At 34.4% G+C, this 21,999-nt stretch overlaps 1 protein-coding gene across 1 annotated transcript in view; it reads left to right on the top strand.

The window, feature by feature from the left end:
- Positions 1 to 545: 545 nt before the first annotated feature.
- The window catches only part of LOC126770878 (guanylate cyclase 32E-like), a 143,791-nt gene continuing 122,337 nt past the window's right edge, over positions 546 to 21,999 (top strand). Inside the window, exons 1-2 of the mRNA XM_050490486.1 lie at positions 546 to 1,058; positions 18,523 to 18,668. Of these exons, the coding sequence (XP_050346443.1) occupies positions 546 to 1,058; positions 18,523 to 18,668 (659 nt within the window). The remainder of the gene's footprint in view (positions 1,059 to 18,522; positions 18,669 to 21,999) is intronic.

Here is a 21,999-nt window from a genome sequence, read left to right as displayed (position 1 = left end):
ATAAAATAAAGTCAAAATATACTTTTCTAGTTTTCGCCCAAAGCTGTGTGTTAGGGGTGAGGTGTTTGGTACCTTATGTCCTTTTTCATACCCCTAAAAACGTCATTCAAAGGTGTGATAAACACTTAAATAAACAAACAAAATATTAAACAAAATCACTTTTGCATTTATAATATTAATAAGTATTCAAGCAGGCACTAATAGCATTTTTATAGGATTAAATGTTAAGCTATGTACCTTGAAAATTACCGGTAAGATTGGCCCTAATGGGGTTCTTGCCGGTACTTAAGTACTTAATTCTTTTACACAAATTAAAAATCAATTATACGGCATTAACATTTATTGTATGACAATGAATAATGAATAAATGTAATGTTATATTTCAGAAAAAAAATTACAGTAAAATTAAGCGTTAGGTTATTATTTGTAGTAATTATATTCAATTACATTAGATTTTTAATTTAAAAAAAATATTTGTTGTTTCAGGACCCTAAATGGAACAAATGAGACTAATATGTAGGAATAAGACCCAATTAATTGAAAAAATGGCTAACAGAGTACGGCTCGTTTGCATAATTATCATCGGGCTACAGGACGTAGCAGCTAAGTGCGTAATTAAAACCAAAATCGATCGAACATCGTATACTAAAGATGTGGCACCCTATACCAATGTTAATAACGTAACGAAACGAAGCTTAGATGAGACAAAAGATATCGCTAATACAACAACTATAGATAATGTAACAAACGATATTGTTGAAACCGAAACAAATTTGTATCATAGGAAATGCGAACTACTTAATGTTACAGCTGACGTATCACCACACGAAACAAGACAGCTTCATTCGACGTATCTAAATAATATGTATCCTGGTGTCACAATGAATCTGATCCACAGCGACGAGTCGATAAATAATTTGGAAGCGGATGGAGTGAGTTTGTTTGACCTTGTCAAGAGCAATTGTGGCAGTGCGAAAATTTGCCCGAACGTCAGAGGAAATTGGACTGATACGAATATTATTACAATTGGATTTCTTAGTGCCTACGCATGGAGCCAGGTGAGATTTTTCTCAATATAATATATAGTTTCCAATTTTATAACGTAATTTGTTATCGAAATATTTATAGCACTAGTATCTAATATTATATTATAAATTGAATTACCTCAAAAAACGTGGGATGCTTACTGCTTATATTTTAACACTTTAACATAAGCAAATAGCTAGTGGTATAAAATTTAAGCCAGCTGCTCCTGGGTAGTCGACGTCAAATCTTCGTATATATATTTCGTTTTGTAACATAGTCAGAATTACTTTTTGCATCAAAATAAATTATTTTTTAACGTAGCCTTAATATCTATTTTATACATATACCATCGTTACAAGCATGTGTATTTGCAAGGTTTAATAGAATAAACGTGTAAATAACATTGTATTTTTCAATCGACTGGCTTAAAGTCTTGACTTAGTAAATTGGCTCGGCTATTGGCCTCGTGTGCACCATAATAATAATGTCCTCCAGACCGATTTCGGCTACGGCGGCCAATCTCAAGGGGAAGCCAACTGCTCAGGAGACATTATAGTGCACAAGTGTCTGCGTAAGCACAGGTGCACTCTTTATTCCCTAATTCTCAGATTTTTTTGATAGAACAACCCAATAATTTTTTATTGGCCCGATCTGGGAATTGAACCCAGGACCTCAGGGCGGCCTTACATCATGCCACAAGACCAAAGAGGCAGTCAGATAAGGCACCCTAAGATCATTCAAGCTACACTGAGTTTCCATGAGCTTAAATTGTGTTTATAATTCATTTCACAGCAAAGGTGAAGAAAAACATCGTGAGAAATTTTGCACAAATTTAGCTGAAATTCTGCCAGATAATGCGTGTCCATCAATAGGCATTAGAGCAGTGTGGTGGAGTAAGTTCCAAGCGTCATAATTCACAAAAAGAAAAGAGGACTCAGCCCAGTAGAACATTTATAAGACGGTATTTTAATATTAATTTTACGTAAATATCAACAACGAGAAGTGAAATAAAATGTTTTTGTTTACTTTGAAATAGGTATATATATTTATAGTATTTAATTAATTCTTTCCGAGAAATATAATAATATAATTAGGTATTCCTGGTGCTTGCAGGCACAAAAACGTTAGAAAATAAACTTGATGAAAATTCAATTGGCTTTACAAATATTAATGGTTAATTTTCATAGTTTATACAACGAATAAGCGAAATTGAAAATAGCATTTTTTTTATAATTATTCTATTAAAGTTATTGATATTGTGTTGTCGTTTATATGTCGTTGAACGACAGTTTTGACTGCGATATTATCTAGAACTCATTTCCTCAATCTTCCAAAATTTTGTATTTTACACATTCAGTTGGCGCCACTTTTCTGTAAAATATAACCTATTATAAAACAGACTTCGAAGAATGAACAAACATTCACGGTATGATTTTTTTAATATAATAATAATATCCTGGGAAATTATTTACATACAGCCATCTGATCCCAAAGTAAGCAGAGCTTGTCCTGTGAAAACCAGACAACTGATATTACTATATTTACTACTTTTCTTTTGTAACTATATACTTATATAGATAATTACACCCAGACTCAGGACAAAAAGACATGTTCATGGACACGAATGTCTGTACTGGGTGGGAATTGAACCCACGACCTTCGGCTTGAAAGGCAAGTATCTACCAACCATGCCTACCGGCCCGTCAAATGTATGACTGTTCGTCATATATATGTAGACAGACTGCCAAACGACATTATTTATATTTCTCATTTTCAGTTTTCACAGATCAACTACTATTTGGTCAACAAGTCGTGAAATTTCGACTCCACACTGAGAGTGTTTATTCGGTTTACCTCTACGAATATTTGGATAGAGAAAAATGCAATTGCGCCTGTCAATTTCCAGAGGCTTTTCTATTAACTGTATTTACGTTGCGGATTAAGAGTCGAGGTGGTCTTATAAATAGAACACGTTGATTTTAAGAGAAGATCGTGGGTTCAAATTTGGTTATGTATTACTCATATGCTATTATTTTATTTTATCTTGTGCTCTGCCGTGCTCTGCCGTGCTCTCGTCGGTTGAAAATCAGCAACATAGAGCAGCACAGAATGAAGTTTCATCCTGTTTTCTTAAGTGGAAAGATAGCGTTTATCAGGAAATAGAATATTAATGGGTTATATATTTACATGAGACCTTATAAAATTTTGTAATGCAACCTATTAATTCTAAAAGTTTAAGTATTCTTGCGAAACATCTAGAAAGTAATTATTACTGTAAACATATTAAATTTTTATTTTGTATGGCCTCGTGCTAGTTATCACGATTATTTTCTATTTTAATTTGCATCTGTTAATATTTTATAGTCAAACATTTTAACACATTAATCAAACGATTAAATAAAAGAGTTCGGGTTCAGAACCAACGGCTTACGTGCTTATACGTGCTTACTGAGATACGGGAATGTCTCACACACCTCCAATTCTCAGACTCCGGGCTTGTTTGGCAGAATAACCCTTCGAAATCTCGGGATCTTTATATCTAGCCACTAAAGCAACGAGGCAATTCTTGATATAGATAAGCAAAGACTTCAGTATCCTTAACTGATGGTAGGGCTTTGTGCAAGCTCGTCTGAGTAGGTACCACCCACTCATCAGATATTTTACCGCAAAACAGCAGTACTTGGTATTGTTGTGTTCCGGTTTGAAGGATGAGTGAGCCAGTGTAATTACAGGCACAAGGGACATAACATATTAGTTCCCAAGGTAGTGGCACATTGGCGACATAAGCGATGGCTAACGTTTCTTACAATGCCAATGTCTATGGGCGTTAGTGACCACTTACTATCAGGTGGCCATTTTTTTCGAAACATGCAAATTCATTAATAATTTCTTCAATTTTCAATAATGATTGTAATCGAATTTCGAACACTGGGAAACATTATTTTTAGAAAACTAACAATTGATGTATAAATGAATGTGATCTCGTATTTCCTTATATATTACATTTTTATTATGTTTACGTATTCTTAAATGTATAAAAAACAATATTATTGTTAACGGTATCATATCGTCGGAAAGATACCGATGCTGTATCATCGCATCGCAAGTGGATCAACGGCTGCATTAGCGGGGCATCTAACATTGACTCACTGAAAGCAAACTACAATAAAAATTCCAAATCCTGTAGAAAGGCATACACGAGAGCGGATGCACAGTGCATTGTACAGATTGGTCATGACCTGGTTTCGCATCCTAGGGGCTCCCGTAGCTTCTGGCGTCTGACCAAGTCTGTGCAAAACAATTTCTGCCAACCTTCGCTGCCACCGCTCAGAAATCCGGACGGATCGCTAGCTCACAGTCCGCAAGAACAAGCTGATCTCCTGGCTAAACTCTTTGCCGACAATTCCGTCATCGATGATTGTAGTGCGCTGCCACCTACAATACCTTCATGTGGCCATACGATGCCTGACATCAAAATTAGGCAACGTGATGTGCGTGCGGAGCTGCAATCACTTGATGTACGGAAAGCTAGCGGTCCCGATGGAATACCAGCCATAGTGCTGAAGAAGTGTGGAATGGAGCTGTCTCCTGTGTTAATGCACCTGTTCCAACTCTTCTCTCTCTTCGGGATGTGTGCCGGAGGCTTGGAAAAGAGCTAATGTGCAAGCGGTTCCCAAAAAAGGGGATCGGTCTGACCCGGCAAATTATCGGCCAATAGCTATCACCTACTGAGGTGATAGCTATAAAGTACTGACTTTGGAAGGTGATGGAACGGATTTTAAACAACCAACTGATCCATTACCTAGAAGATCACTGTTTAATTAATGATCGTCAGTACGGGTTTCGACCAAAACGGTCCACAGGTGATCTTCTAGCGTACGTAACACACCTCTGGTGTGAAGCTATCGACAAGCATGGAGAATCGTTGGCTGTCAGCCTCGATATCTCCAAGGCTTTCGACAGGGTCTGGCACAGAAGTGTTCTCTTCAAGCTGCCTGCTCTGCTATGCACCTGGATTGCCAGCTTCCTACACAAGCGTAGCCTTCGTGTTTTAGTTGATGGTTGCGCTTCACAATCCTATGTAGTGAATGCTGGGGTTCCCCAAGGGATCTGTGCTATCTCCCACACTCTTTCTTTTGCATATCAATGATATGCTCTCTCTTGGGAACATACATTGCTATGCAGACGATAGTACAGTGCATGGTGGATACCACGGACGCGCAGTGGCTGGGCGGGCGGAAATTGAGGAGAGGCGGAAGGATCTTGTCGTTGAACTCGATAAGACATTAGAGCTCATCGCCAAATGGGGCTCTGATAATCTTGTTGAGTTTAATGCCAAGAAAACACAGGTATGCGCTCTCACAGCGAAAAAGTCAGCATTTTCCCCTCTTCTCTCCCTCTGTGGTACTCCTCTATTGATACAAAGCAAAATCGCCATGCTGAGGATCGACGTTCGCTGCGACCTTAGTCCAAGGGATTACATCGAGGCTGTTATAAAAACAGCTTCACGGAAACTCGGAGTTCTGAACAAGGTGCGGCGTTTTTTCACGCCACAACAACTGCGCCTGCTGTACAAAACAGCAGGTACGGTCTTGCGTGGAATATTGCTCGCACCTTTGGGATGGCTCCGCTAAGTACCTACTGGAGGCCTTGGACCGGCTGCAGCGACGTGCCGTACGCATTATTGGCGACGTAAAGGTCACAAACACCCTTGAACCTTTACAATTGCGTCGTGAGATAGCAGCACTGAGCGCTTTCTATCGACTGTATCACGGCGAGTGCTCTGAGGAATTATTCTCTCTAATTCCTGCTTCCCCCTTCCTTCTTAAGAAATTTGGCAACTCCTTTCTTTGTCGCACTTCCAAAAAATGGAATTCCTTACTAGCTCACGTGTTCCCCTCCTCTTAAAACCCGGGTTCCTTCAAACGAGGCGTGAAGAGGCATCTTGCGGGCCGGCAAGGCGGGGACGGCTAGTACAGAACATTATTCCCGACTATACTGGCCGTCGTCGCGTTTGGACTCTACTACCACTTACCATCCGGTGGAGTAGAGTCATTTGCCCTCCCGGCGAATACAAAAAAAAAATCGTCGGAAAGAAATAAATATTGTATAAAATTATTGTTGTCAGGTTTGTTATTGTTGTATAATATTTATTCATATTTATCTTTCTCGTTGGTCTAGTTGCTAGCTTATATGGCTATAGATTCCAAAGTCCTGGGATGAAACTCATATCGAGCCAATAAAAAGTTCCGTGAAAAAAATAACCACGGCCTTTGTTATGCTAATGAAACTGTTTTAGTCCCCGAAACTTATAAGTTTAATGTGTGTATTTGTGTGTCAATCCGTGACATCGTAGCTCCTAAATGGTGAAACTGATATTGATAGTTTTTGTTTAAAAGAAGACTTGATTATAGGTGTTCTTAGCTATTATTAAAGAAAATCTATTCAGTTGTTTGAAAATCATTAGCTCTTTCCTTTATTATTGAGGGGATGTGAGTAGCTTTTACTGGGCTGACGATTTATAATTTAATATCCTGTTATATCATGGTACTACAATAACAGGATACGACCGTGACCTCTTCGCCGACTTACAGACGAGGCATTGTGTTTGAGAATCATTTCAATGAATAGATTATAATAGTATAATATCTACTTTTTATGTATGTTTTGAGTCAAAGGTTTTTTTAATTTATGTTTTATTTTCCTTGACATGCTAGAAAGACGAGGTGGCCCAGTGGTAAGAATACGTGAAACTTAAGCGATGAGTCAGGTTTTAAGCCCAGGTACCATTGAAATTTCATGCGCTTAGTTTGAGTTTTTAATTCCTTTAGTAGTCAGCGGTGAACACTATGAAGAAGTACTCACGTTATAGCAGTGTGGTGGAATATGCTTTATAACCTTCTCAAAGAGGGAAGAGGCCCAGCATTGGGATATTTACAATTAGCTACTTTACTTACTTTACCTATTAGTGTGAATTGGTTATTGAATTTTAAGCCGACTAGAATTTCCAATTGAAAGATATAACATGTAACATCAACAAGTAGTTGCTGATGTGTTTTTTAATAAACTGATTGAGTGAGTGGAACCGTGCACAAAGCCTTAACACCAAGTAAAACAAATGTTGACAATATAAATAATGTCCTCCAGACCGATTTCGGTCACAGCGGCCATTCTCAAGAGAGATTAGCCAACTACGCAGGAGATATTATAGTGCACAAGTGTGTGCGCAAACACAAGTGAACTGTCTATTCGCTAACTCTCATAATCTGTTGGGACGGTAATCCGACACGACCGGAAAGAGTTCAGGCGCAGGACCAACGGCTTTACGTGCTTTCTGAGGTACGGGAGTATACACACTTCCAATTTCCAGACTCCGGGCTGTTAGTGAGAATTTTCTAAAAGAAAAACCCAATAACATTTTATTGGCCTGACCTGGGTGAATTGAACCCAGGACCTCCGTGTCTGCGGCCGTACATCAAGCCGCTAGACCAACATAGCAGTCATTGAAAATGTAACATGTTTTTAATTTCTATTACCTCCAAGTTTTGTAAAGCTGTTCGATTTAATAATCTAATTAAAAACTAAACGTTTATTTTTTGCCTATTTCGTCATCAGCTACCACTGACCAATGATCATTCATATGGAAGAAAATATTAGTTAATTTCATTTTGATTTGCGCTGTAGAAACAAGATGTGAGTATTATAGTGATCAAATAAAATCGTGTTTTTAAGCAAGGCGTTCTATTTGTTTCTTGAAAAACAAACAAGAAAAAAATTTGTTTGTATTTAAAAGTTTTTATTTAACTTGCAATGTATGTTTATTCTGGTGGAATCTTGATAATTATCTTCAACCGATTGAGCTGGAATTTAGTCTACACCTTTGGATGACAATGCATGGTTAGCTGTGTAACGACATTCTAAATTCAACATGGTGGACTAGTTATTTTTAATGCACTCCTACAATATAGGTATCAAATGAAAGGGCTTGCTGAGAATATTTCGAAAAATAAAGTAACGTCATTCTAAATCTTAATAACTAGCTATTTCTATAAAATTACTGACGATGGTGACATTATAAAAAATAATAAGTAACCACCGCAATCTAAACTTTCCAATCAAAGTGTATTCGTCATTAATAATAAATAGATTATCGATGCGTTTGCTCAACTACGTACAGAACATTGGCAGCTAAGACTCGCAGTCGCGTATACATGAATTGTTTGCCTGTTTTTTTACAATGTTTGAAATTCATTGTATTGTATGTTTGTTCTTCTTTTAAAAATAGTTTTATCATGTATATCTGATGGTTCTGATGTATATTTGCTTTAGCCAAAAAGGTTTATTTATGGCTTTAAATAAAATTGTTTCTTCGCACTCGAGTGGTTTGCTAACAGTTTAGGATATTTATCTTTAAAAAAAAACAACATTTTACTTCGAAAACGAAATTATTTATGTTCTATTAATAATGAAAGAAAACCAATAAATAAGCATGCAGTGAGTAAAATAAATATACCAAGTACTTTACCAAGGAGTGGGAAGCGGCCGCGTAATACGAGTCGGTTGTTTCCCCAGAAATTATTCATATCGAAATCCGTTGTATACATCGATAACAATTTTATAGGGGTTTGTGATTTTCTAAAAAATAAAATTATTTAACAGAAAAATATATTTTACTACTAGGAAATCTTTTTTTTTATGAAAGGCAGACGAGCATATGGGCCACCACCATACCATGGGATGGTAAGTGGTCACTAACACCCTTAGACATTGGTATCGTAAGAAATGTCAACCATCGCTTACATAGCCAATGCGCCACCAACCTTGGGAACTAAGATTTTATGTCCCTTGTACCTGTAACTATACTAGCTCATTCACCCTTTAAACCGGAACATAACAATATCAAGTCCTGCTGTTTTGCGGTAGAATATCTGATGAGTGGGACCTACCCAGACGAGCTTGCACAAAGCCCTACCGCAAATTTAAAAAATATAAAAATATTATAAATGCGAAAGTATTTCTGTCTGCAGGCTTGAATCAATGGAAGACACAGGAGGAAACATGGAGGAATGACACAGGCTACTGTTTTTATACAGTAATATATATATATATATATATAGTCTGCAATGTATATATATATATATATACATTGCAGACGATATATTCTCTCATTCAATTTGTAGAATTACAGATAGTAATTATATCAAGAAGCTTCTTCAGCTATTTTAAATTTCATTTTACTTATATATCATATGAATGGATTATAATATTAAATGTAATGCTACCACCGATTCGGAATGTAGAATCGAGAAGAACTAGCAAGTCGGTAGTTACTTTTTCCAACATTCCGATTACAAAGTTATGTCAATCAAATAAAATTAGACTATACATATAAATCTCGCCTAAAAACAAAAAAATATATTACTCTATATTTTTTATCATCTATAAATGAGATGAGATATTATAGAGAAACTCAGATCATATACAATAAAATCCTGCAAATATCCTTATAACTTACATTTAACAACCAGATATTAATAGTCCACAATTAATAATATTAAAAAAAAAAAACGAAATAAATCTTGCTAACTCCATATCCTCACCTCATTTGTTATTTAGCTTTTTCTTTATCGTGTGTCGTCCGCAACTATCGCCAATTCAAAACTGCGTAAATTAACTAATTATTTTTTTTATAAAATAATCATAAAATCTCACACTGTGTATTATGCCTTAAGATTCCTTTAAAAAAAATTGATGATATTTAAAAATATATAGTAAAGAGCTTGTTAATCTTGTAGCTAGTTATAAAAGCTGTTAGGTTCAAATCATGGGTCTAATAATGATACTGTATTTATGAGAGGAGATTTTTCTCTAGTAGTGGGACATTTGCAGGGCAAAAGATAAACGTTGGTTAATTGTCATTGTGATTGTAAAAACGCATCTAACCTTTTGAAAACGGTAAAAGCTATCATTCCTTAATGTGTGATATAGGTCTCGTCATATAAAACTTTAAAATTGGTTTTGTCATTTTAATTCGCATTCGATAGTAGTTTATTAAAATTTATTTTTATTTTATAACTAAAACAATTGCACGTGCATACTGTACAAATCATGACCGCGTCGAATAATAGTACGATTGCAACATTTCCCTAGTAAATTGAAAGTGGACAAAAAATGGTCCTATCCTTTTCTTTTTTATAGTATAGGTAGGCGGACGAGCCACCTGATGGTAAGGGGTCACCGCCCATTGACATTGTAAGAAATCTTAACCATCGCTTACATCGCAAATGCGCCACCAACCTTGAGAACTAAGATGTTATGTCCCTTGTGCCTGTAATTACATTGGCTCACTCACCCTTCAAACCCGAACACAACAATACTAAGTATTGCTGTTTTGCGGTAAAATATCTGATGAGTGCGTGGTACCTACCCAGATGAGCTTAAATCATCATCAATCATCGCAGGCATATATAATTTGTTATACATCAGTCTCGTCAATTATGTTTTTTTATTTTATATTACAGGTCTATGAGAGGCTTATTGAAAGTTTCAGGAAATAATTGATTTCCTCTTTTATTTAAATATTCATAAAATTTTTAGAAAGTATCGTTTATCTAAAGTGTCTGTGATAACAAAAAATAATTGTTATTTCTTTAAGAGCTGTATTTTAAGTATTTAACCCTTTGTATTAATCTAAAACAAGTTAGGAAAATGATTTCAAATTGATTATAAATCCAAAATGCTTAAGGGATCGTCGATAGTCTGAAAGTTTTCATAAAACTTTTATAATTGTTTGTAAAGATTATAGCTTAATGTTAGCTGGAAATATCTTCTACTAGATCATGTTAAGTTCGTTATATCATAATAATATTCAATATTAAATGAGACCAGAGAAGTAAACAGAAAATATTTATTTTAAAAATTTGTATTGTATAATTATATAGCCGACGTCACGTTTAAGTCTGGACAAGTATTACTACATGAGCTTATTTTGTGCTTGTGTGTGGCTGCGTCGTTGGTCTAGGGGCTTGATGTAAGGTCGCAGACCCGGAGGTCCTGGGTTCAATTCCCAAGTTAGGCCAATAAAAAGTTATTGGGTTTTTCTCGGAAAGCACGTAAAGCCGTTCGTCCTGCGCCTGAATTCTTACCGGTCGTGTCGGATTATGAGTTTTATGAGATTATGAGTTAGGGAATAGAGAGTGCACCTATGTTTGCGCACACACTTTTGCACTGTAATATCTCCTGCGTAGTTAGCTAATCTCTCTGGAAATTTGCCGCCGTGGCCGAAATCGGTCTGGAGGACATTATTATTATTAGTGCTTATGTCACCGTATAATTGTAAATACCGTTAGAGTATAATCTATCTCGCGAGATTGTAAACTTTTGAAAGATTGTGAACCGTAACCTGCTTACAAATTAACGCATTTTCGACCAGTGGTCGGTCTTACAGTAGACCGTTCTGTGTCCATAGAGGTAGATTTCTATTAAGTTAGACCCAAAATTCAATTCGAGGGTTCGACAGTTTACAATCTTGCGAGATAGATTATAACCTAATAGTATTTACAATGTTACTGTGACTCTTATGATATAACTCACGATTCGGAGGTTAAACAATATTTTCCGGCTGTTAATGTTGTTAGTAAGTAAGTAATACTTGCAGAAGAATTATTTACATTATGAACTTAATTATATACAAATCACAATTAAAAATAACTACTATACAAATCATGAACCCGTGGAGTGGCAAGAATGCCAGCTGCATTTGCCCGTTGAATCTCAATACCGATCCTTTGAATGAAAAACGTCGTAAGTAACAATAAGTCTCACAATATCCAATTAAAGCTGAACCAAGTTCGTAAATAAATAAAGAAATTTCACATCGTCCGCAATAAGAGCGTGCACGGATTTCAACAAACTGTCTGACTTTGATTAATATTTATTTGCATTGGAAGCATTTCTAAAGTATTCTTTGTAAGACTCCATATATTTAGACACATACTGTGTATATCGCATAACATTAAAATTCTTTGTTCTGGTATAATCGATGAATAAGCAAGAGTAATGTAAGTTACAAGAGACTTAACAATTTCAAAGCATCTGGTATCTTTATTACTTTGTCATATTAATGTAACGAATGAGTAATGCCTTTTACAACAGCATTTATTATTCCCATCAAATACGAGTAAGCTTATGCTAAGAATATATGCGAGATAGTCAACTATAATTATAAACTTGCAAAAAAAAATGTAAGTTTATATATATAAAGTAATAAATTATTGTTATTTTTATAATTTTTTTTGAAGTCAAAAGTCAAAATAGGCTTTATTAAAGTAGGCTCGTATAGGTGTTTTTAATTGAATGTAGATTCTATCAAGCAAAACCGGGAAGAAGCACAGTAGTTTAATCTTTATATCACTCTTTGTATTTTTATTATTTATATAAATCATGTAGAGTGTAACAAGCCTTTTTTATTGTAGTGGTTTTAACATTAATTTTAAATATATAATATATTTTTCGTCTCTTATTCCAAATCATATTTTTGTTCCATTTGCAGTTGAAACACTTGCACCTTGGAGTAATAGTGCAAAAACTTTCATCAAAAATATTACTACTTCTTCGTGTTATTGCCTCTCGGAGTCACAATTTATACAGTCACTATTTTAAACTTATATTTGTATTTATTTTAGGCTTTAATGTTAATAAATATTTATTACATTTAAATATTGAGTATTGTGTATTATGGTGCTGTCTAAATTTTGTTCCAATGGGAGAACTAAAGGTAAACAAACATTAGATTTACGTATCCCAAGCGATTTGCTAATAGCTCCACTGTATTATGCACTACAAATAGTTCGTGATTAACATATATTTACACACTCTTCCCGTTATTTTCTTTTATTTAATACATTAATTTTTTTCACGAATCTTTGTTTGAAATTTTTACACGAATCCACAATGAATGTGTTAGATTATTATTTTAGATCTCGACCAATGATTTCATGTCAATCCAAGGTCATTTTTTTCCTCATTTGGAATAGGCTATGTCTTTCTATCTATATGTTGTTATGGCTCTACTGGAATAGGCTATATCACTCAATATATTTACACTTTTATAACAATAAAGGGGGCTTATACGTAAGCTTCGGATTTTGTAGTTTTAAATAGTAAATCTTTTCTTGAGGCATGTGAGAATTGAAGACGTAGGTGGAACAAGATCAGCTCAGACACAGAGCTTTTGTAAGCAATAAGTATGGCTGAGTAAATGATTTGTGATGCGCATCCAGGGTTCGGTTAAGCTAGTCCATCCGTTAATGTGACATAGTCGATTATTTCAGTTTAAATTGTTGTTAATTGAAAACATCACGTCATTGACAAATAATTTTATTCTTTTATTACCAGCCAGTTATTAACTCAACTTCAACATATACCCCATTTTGAATATTATCTTATGTTAATAATTAATAATCACAAAGTCATCGTGTGTGTGTATGTGCGTATATAACTTAACACTAGGCGTGGGTTAAATTTGAATGTTTGTATTAAAGCATTATAAGTACTTACTTTACCGATAATACAATTCGTACTGAATATACACGCAAGTATCCACACTTCTCTTTTTATGTAATTCGTTGCTGAGAACGATATTATATATGAATATAAAAACGTACGTGAAAACATTGATTCTTGCCCTAATTTGAACGTTAAAACTTCGGTTGCGTTTCATGCGAGCCTCTTAATTATTCGCTTTTCAATTATTGCGCTGTTTCAAAGCTTTATTAAATATTTCAATTAATATTGAGGTTTTACCACGTTTCATACTTTCAATATTTGTGTTTGAAAATTTTACTCTATAAAAATAATTGAGATAATTAATAGACGTACTTTGATGATCACCCAATGTCACTCATTCTACCAGATGATGTTAAGGGCCGTTAGCTTATATAGTTGAAGACATTTATTTTCTCGAAAGTTTTACATTTAAATCACTTATAGAGAAAATTACAAAACAGTTAGTGGAAAATTAAATATAGATTTTATTAAATATAGGCAGTTTGTTAGCTCTCGAAAAATTATTAATGCCGCGTAGGGTTTTTAATATAACGGCCTAATTTGAGTTAAATTATAAACACACTAACCTAACTTAATATGAAAATAACAGCGTCTGAATGTCCCACTGCTGGGCTCCCATTGAGGAGAGGGCTTGTAGCTTATTCCACCACGCTGCTCCAGTGTGGGTTGGTTGATAAACATGTGGTAGAATTTCAATGAAATAAAACACATAGAGGTTTCCCTCACAAAAGTTTTAAGCTATCAAAATGTTACGCGTTCAATTTAACGGTGACATTTATAAAAAATAAAACGATGACACGTCATCGAGATTAATAGTTCTCAAAATACTGAGTGGACATGCGCATTTTTTATAGCTTATACATTGGCCAAAAATGCTTTTAGCTTTTGGGTAACTGAAATAACTCCAATCGACTCGACGAATTTGAAATTAAACTATGCATTATTTGATTATTGCATATATTCAATTGACTGCCTCGTTGGTCTAGTGGCTTGATAAAAGACCCAGAGGGTTCTGATCCTGGGTTCAATTCCCAGGTATATAAAATAATAGTACCCAATAAAGTTATTGGATTTTTCTGTCAGAAAATTCTCAGCAGCATCCAGCAGTCTGGAAGTTGGAACTGTGTACACTCCACTTGGCTAATCTCTCTTGAGATTGGCCGCCGTGGCCGAAATCGGTCTGGAGGACATTATTATTACATTCATTTCATATTAATATTTATAATATACAAACTAATATTTAATTTATAAACATATTTATAAATTTATATTCAATTTTATCCAACGAATATGAATTTGCGGGGCTGGGTTTTGAAACATTAGGTTCATGGTCGTCTGACACTAACAAATCATAAAAGATCTTTCTAAGAAACTGGTCCACACTTCTGGTGATCCAAGAACTGGCGCTTATTTAGCCTAAAGGCTGAGTCTAGCGGTGCAGAGAGGCAATAGTCGCAGCATCTTGGGTACAATGCCACTGGACAATCCTTTAAACGGTTGTCTTATTGCTATAAATTTGTAATGTATTTTGTTTCTTTTTTTTTAATTTTATTTTATAAAACTGCCTGACTAGTTGCAATAATATAATTTTTTTTTAAACATTATAAAAAAAAGTCTTTAATACCATATGCCCTAGTATTAATATTGTAATGCGAAATTAATTCTGTGTGTTTGTCTGTCTGTTACGATTTCACGGATAGACCACTGAACCGATTTTCATGAAACTTATTGAGGCTATTTTTTATACGTGTTAGGTATGATCCCTTTTTCCTAAAACTTGCGCAAAACCATGGGTGAAATCTAATAAACTACTATTTAAAATTTCGAATAACGCGTTTAAATACGACCCTATGTAAATAAATTAAAAAGTTCTCCGTGTCATATTACAAATCTACGAGTTTAATCAGTATAAGGCATACTAATAACGGGCTTAAGGAGATTTTGACACCACGATTCGTTGACATTGTAAATAATGTTGACCTCACAAAAGGTCACATCTGTTTTCAAGGCTTTGAGGGCTTCTACTCAACTGAAATAGGCCTGATCAACTGGCGTTGACCTCTACATAGAATGTCGAACTATCTCGACATATACCGAGTGAATTTAATCGAAGCGGAGTCCTATAAAAACAAATCTCTTATCACCTTTATTCATTTTATTTGATTTCTTTATTTATTTTATCAATTCAAGTTCAATGAACTTTTATTTGACAAATAAGAACTATTTATTTAAAATATTTATTATAACCCTAAAGTGTTATAATTTATATTCCTGAGTTCTGGTTTGATGGACGAGGGAGCCAGTTTTAATTGTATACGCAATGGACGTTACAGTCACTGAACTATTTCCTCTGCCCTGGTATATAAAGAGTGTTATTACTATTATAACATTGGTAGGTGGACGGGCAAATGGGTCATGATGATAAGTGATCACCAAAGCCCATAGACATCAGCAACGTAGGAAATACTAATCACCCCTTGTATCTCCAATGCGCTACCAACCTTGGCAAATAAGATGTTATGTCTCATGTGCCTATTGTTACACTGGCTAACTCATCCTTCCAACTGGAACACAATAATCCTAAGTATAGTTGTTGGCGGTAGAATATGCGATGAGTGGGTGATGGTGACCTACTATCTCGGTTGGACTTGCACAAAGCCCTGTCACCCATACATATAGTCCCATTGAGGACTTAGCGAGGCATTAGCGGTATATGACATGGTTAAGGTTTCTTAAACTCCCTTTGCATATGGTGGATGACTTACCATGAGGTAAATATAGGGGTAAGTCAGAGGTGTCTGTCTTCCTTTATTTATTGAAAAAATATGATTAATATTCTAAAACAATTTGTTTACTTCAAAGTAATGCTTTTGATATCATCTAGAATTTATAATTTTTTTTAATTGTAGCAATACAAACACAAAAGTTATTATTTATTATTATTCAAAACATACCATCGATTTGTCGATTATGCGCTGTGGTTTTAATTAATTTATATATTAAAGATGCGTCAACAGTACATCTGTGCTGTAAATTTATAAGACTATTGTTTACACATATGACACATGTCAACATAACACAGTTATTTTTAAATAAATAAATTAAAAAATCGCGTAAAATTAACGGTGACATTTATTTTAAAAATAATAAAACGACGACACGTCATCGAGATTAATAGTTCTCAAAATACTGAGTGGACATGCGCATTTTTTATAGCTTATACATTGGCCAAAAATGCTTTTAGCTTTTGGGTAACTGAAATAACTCCAATCGACTCGACGAATTTGAAATTAAACTATGCATTATTTGATTATTGCATATATTCAATTGACTGCCTCGTTGGTCTAGTGGCTTGATATAAGACCCAGAGGGTTCTGATCCTGGGTTCAATTCCCAGGTATATAAAATAATAGTACCCAATAAAGTTATTGGATTTTTCTGTTAGAAAATTCACAGTAGCATCCAGCAGTCTGGAAGTTGGAACTGTGTACACTCCACTTGGCTAATCTCTCTTGAGATTGGCCGCCGTGGCCGAATTCGGTCTGGAGGACATTATTATTACATTCATTTCATATTAATATTTATAATATATAAACTAATATTTAATTTATAAACATTTCAAAAAACTTTGATACATATTTGTTGATTTCAAAGTAGGATATTCTTCTCGGTCGTTTGCTTCATTGCTGAAGGTCATGTCCACTCTGATCTAAGGTCTGGGTCACGATCTCTGTGAATTTTCTCCAGTTCGTCCTGTCCTCAGCATTCCTCAGGGCTGTAGTTACTTGCGAGATCAGTAAGTTGTTAACTTGGTCCGACCACGGTGTGGGGCAGCGGCCACTTGGTCTTTTCCCCTCTACTTTGCAAGAAGGATATGCATATATTTAATTGTATTTGATTGAGTCTGTAATTAAAAGGATAAAAAATAAAAACTAACGAGTTTCTTGCTGTTTCTTAGCTTTATATTTAATTCTATACTGTAACATGATATTTCACAAATAAAGACGCGTACTACCTTCTAAACGTGAATAAATATTTTTTTTAAGTATTCCTTGTATTAAAGCTAATGGACTACGCTGCTTCCGTATTATCAGTGCAATATCCCTTATATTGCACTGATAATACGGAAACTAATTGATAATTATGAAGTAGATTGGAAGTAGTTCTTAGTTACAAAAAAAACTAATAGTAATACACTGAAAAATATACGAGAAAGTACATAGAAAAGTTACTCCCCGAATATAATTATAGTTTAAATATTACCAAATTACTTACTAATAATGGAGCTGAAAATAACAAAGTTACCATATATGTAAATGAGCTTTTATTATCGTACAATCAAAACGTCTCAACCGACGGCCGCGTATCCACAAGCGAAGTAACATTACATTATTGTGTTCCGGTTTGAAGGGTGAGTGAGCCAGTGTAATTACAGACACAAGGGACATAACATCTTAGTCCCCAAGGTTGGTGGCGCATTGGTGATGTAAGCGATGGTTAACATTTCTTACAATGCCAATGTCTAAGGACGTTTGGTGACCACTTACCATCAGGTGGCCCATATGCTCGTCCGCCTTCCTATTCTATAAAAAAAACCCCATTCATCACGTCATGTCACTTATAAATTGTATGTAAAAAAGATTTAAAAAAATAAATGAAAAAAAATTAAAAATATTTAAAAAAAAATTGCTCAAAAGAGGTTTTTGTTTTATAATATTATTGTTCTGTTCTGTTATCTAAATATATGCAATCAGCTTAGTCCTGAAGATGGTACAATCAAGAAAAGGCAGATAAATATTTTTAGATAAATATATAGTCAAGTATTTAAAATGTAATTTAAAAAGCAGAACAAATAAATAAATAAATAAGGAATATACCTTACTTTTTCTTATTAATAATTATTTATTTTAAAATGAAATTTTGTGGCAGACGGTACTTGGCGCACTGCCTCTCGCTGTGGCGGCGATTAATCGAGAACCAACATTGCTGCCTGGTTTGAAACTAAGATTCGTAACAGCTGACATAGGTCGACCGAGGCCTTTGCTACCACTGGACAAGGACAGTCTCTCCTTAAGGTAAGATTCATCAACATTCGTCATAAACTTAAAACCAAAGGAAGAAGGAACCAAACGGAGACATGTGAATAGTCGAGAGGATAGAGAGAATTCAATAAAATTTTATGTTATACGCTATGAAATGGTTCATATGATTTCACCTTGGCATTGATACACTTTCTGGGACTTTAGGTCTTGGAACAGATGGTTTCATGGCCGTAGATAATTTTCAAATTATCTGATTTCATTGTCTTAACAATCTTAAATATATTATGCAATCATTTATTCATTTTCTATTTCAAAATTAACTTTTAATCTTATTCGTAATTTATAAGTTCGTTTATGATTTGTCTATTTAATTGTCAATCAGATTTTTTACATGTTGAAATTACTACCATTATATTTATTAATCGTAAAATAAGTTAAGGATAATATTAAAATTGTATTATTGTAACTTTCCACAATTCAAATATAAAAGAAATATTATTAAACACAATGAATGCTTTTGAAGTTTGGACTGAGTTTTTTTAAATACTACTTTTAATATAAATAAACCGTTTTTACAGTGATCATAGTTTTCAATTTAACCTTTATTTTGAACTTGTTTCATCCAGTTTTTAATATGAAAAATATCGATTACATCTCGACAAATAACAATAAAATCATATGGCTTAATATTTAATTTCGTAAACGTAAAAAACAACTACAATTTTCTACAAAGTGTATTACAATTCTTTACGATATTAGTTGTCGGGGCCGTCATTCGTTATAAGATTAATATTTACGATAAACAGTAAAATATTTTGTATCAAAAGATCGCTAGGCTCAGCGATGGGGCATTTTGTACACCTTTCTTTTCAATATTTTATGTTAAGTCCATTGGTATATAGACTATTTGTATTTTTATTATCGAAATAATGCTTTAAGGCCGAAGTAGTATGAATATTTCTAATAACGGCATGTCCAAACTGTTCTCGCAATTCTCACCAAAATAATGCTTGCAAACTCTCTCTTTCTCTCTCTCGCCTGCTATATTTTCTGTATTATGTAGATGCATGACATGTCCTGACAGAGAATCAATTCAATAAGCTTGAGCGACTTTAAAACATTATTGCTATCCGGTTCATATTCTGTCTTCGCATGTTGTTTCGATTATATTTTCGAATTTCGCTTAAAACTTTATGTTTTCGTTTGCGTATATTTGTATGGTTTACCCAGATTTGGTGTTTAAGTCATACTTAGATTTGATTGTCAGTAGGAGATGGCTAAGTAGCCATAAGACCCTGACGGTTTCCTGATAGGTACAACATTGGTGTCTTCAAATCCAGAGTGTAGTATATAGGTGTAGTATACAGGGGCGGAGTGGGGGGCATTCGATGTTCGACTGACGTAGCGTGCGTACAAGTGTCATTGCTTGGTGTGTATATCTAGTGATAGTGGTTGGTGTTATCAAGCATTTTACAAGTGGCGACGAGGAAAAAACGTAAGTGCTATTGCACAAATATTTTGTAGAAAAAGAAATAAGATGAGATAAGGTAAAATTATGATAATATATCACAATGTGGGTAGCAGATTTTCTTACTACACCTTTAAAGTAATTACGGTGACTGTCGACCATCCGCGCTGAGTCATATTGTTTACAACATTGTATTATAAATGATGCATAAATTGACGAGCGTATTCGATAGAATAACGTAATTAATGTATCTTAATCTGCTATCGTAATATGTTATCGATACAAATTAATTGTTATGATTTCTAGAAATAAAAAAATTAACTTTAACGAAAGGTTTATTATATCACGCCTTCTGTACTATACATATACCTATGTCAATAACAGATGTGTATTTAAGATATTTGTCTATTTAATACGTATATTTGTACGTATAAGTATAGTATACGTATAAGTGTTTATTTATATGGAATGAATACGTAATCACAATTATGTATTGTGAATGCATATAAGATAAACATAAAAATATAAATTGAGAAAGTATTAAAATAAAAGGAAATATAGGTTTATTTTCTTGTTAAACCAATATGACAGGTCACTAGTCAACACAAATGGTGTGAAAAAGTAGACAGAGGACACCGTTCTTTATTAAGAGGTCAATATGAGAGGCCCTGTGTGAATGAAAGGTCAATTAGATAGACTTTTATAATGAAGTGTTAAAAGATGTCTTTGGGGAAAGACTGTTGTTAAAAGGTCAATATGAGAGACCGCGTGGTTAATGAATGGTCAATAAGAAAGGCTATTACATTGTATTATTGGGTCTTGTAAAATATTGTTATTGTTTATATAGTCAATATGAGAGACTAAGAAGGTCAATAAGATAGACCATACTGTTTAAATGGAGAGGTTGCTTAAATAGTTGGGTTACAGGTACCTTTCTGTAACTTTAAACAAATTATATCATCGATCGCACCATTATGGCTCAGATAACATCAGCGCTTCCAGGTCTCAGAACATTTGATTGCGAAGGTGACCCAGTTTCAGTGGGGGTCAGATGGGAGAAATGGAAAAGAGCCCTTGATATATATTTCCTAGCTGCCAATATTGACTCACGTGGGAAAAAACGAGCAACCCTCTTGCATATGGTGGTCTCACTCTTCAAGAAGTATATTACAACCTGCCCGGAGCTCACATAATTGATAACCCAGATGTTTATAAAATTGCAATAGAGAAATTAGATGGATACTTCTCCCTTAAACAAAGTCGATATTATGAAAGGTACATCTTTCGACTTATGAAACAAGAGAAAGGGGAAAGATTCGAAACATTTTTAGTAAGACTGCGAAATCAAGCTGATAAATATCAATTTGCTGCTAAGGATGAAAATTTAATAGACCAAATCGTCGAAAAAGGCCAAAGCGCAGAACTAAGGAATAAAATCCTATCAGCGGGTGATAGTGTCACTCTTCAACAGGTTATTACAATCGCCACCACACTTGAAACCGTCAACAGACAACTTGATACATTTGACAAACCAGGTTAGAGTAAAATATGTGACACAAATAAATCAGAAATTAATAAATTGGATACCCGGAAATTTCCTTCTACAAATCAGAGTTCTTCAAAGACTTGCTTCAGGTGTGGCAGTAGTAAACACCTGTCTTGATGGCAGCTGTCCAGCAAGAGAAAGAAAATGTTTAAAATGCAGGATAGTCGGACATTATAAAGACTATTGTAGGACTAAATTACAGAAACGGAAAACACAACCAAATAACGATGGAAAAACGGATAGAACCAAAAGACAAAGAGTTAATTAATCTCACAAAAACGCAGAGGAAGTAGATTATATTAGTAGGATTATATTATATTCCATTTAGATGATGATGCAATTGTTAATTG

Source organism: Nymphalis io, chromosome 9 (genome assembly GCF_905147045.1).
Source record: "Nymphalis io chromosome 9, ilAglIoxx1.1, whole genome shotgun sequence".
In the NCBI taxonomy this organism is placed as follows: domain Eukaryota; kingdom Metazoa; phylum Arthropoda; class Insecta; order Lepidoptera; family Nymphalidae; genus Nymphalis; species Nymphalis io.
This window is presented reverse-complemented; position numbering and strand designations above follow the sequence as displayed.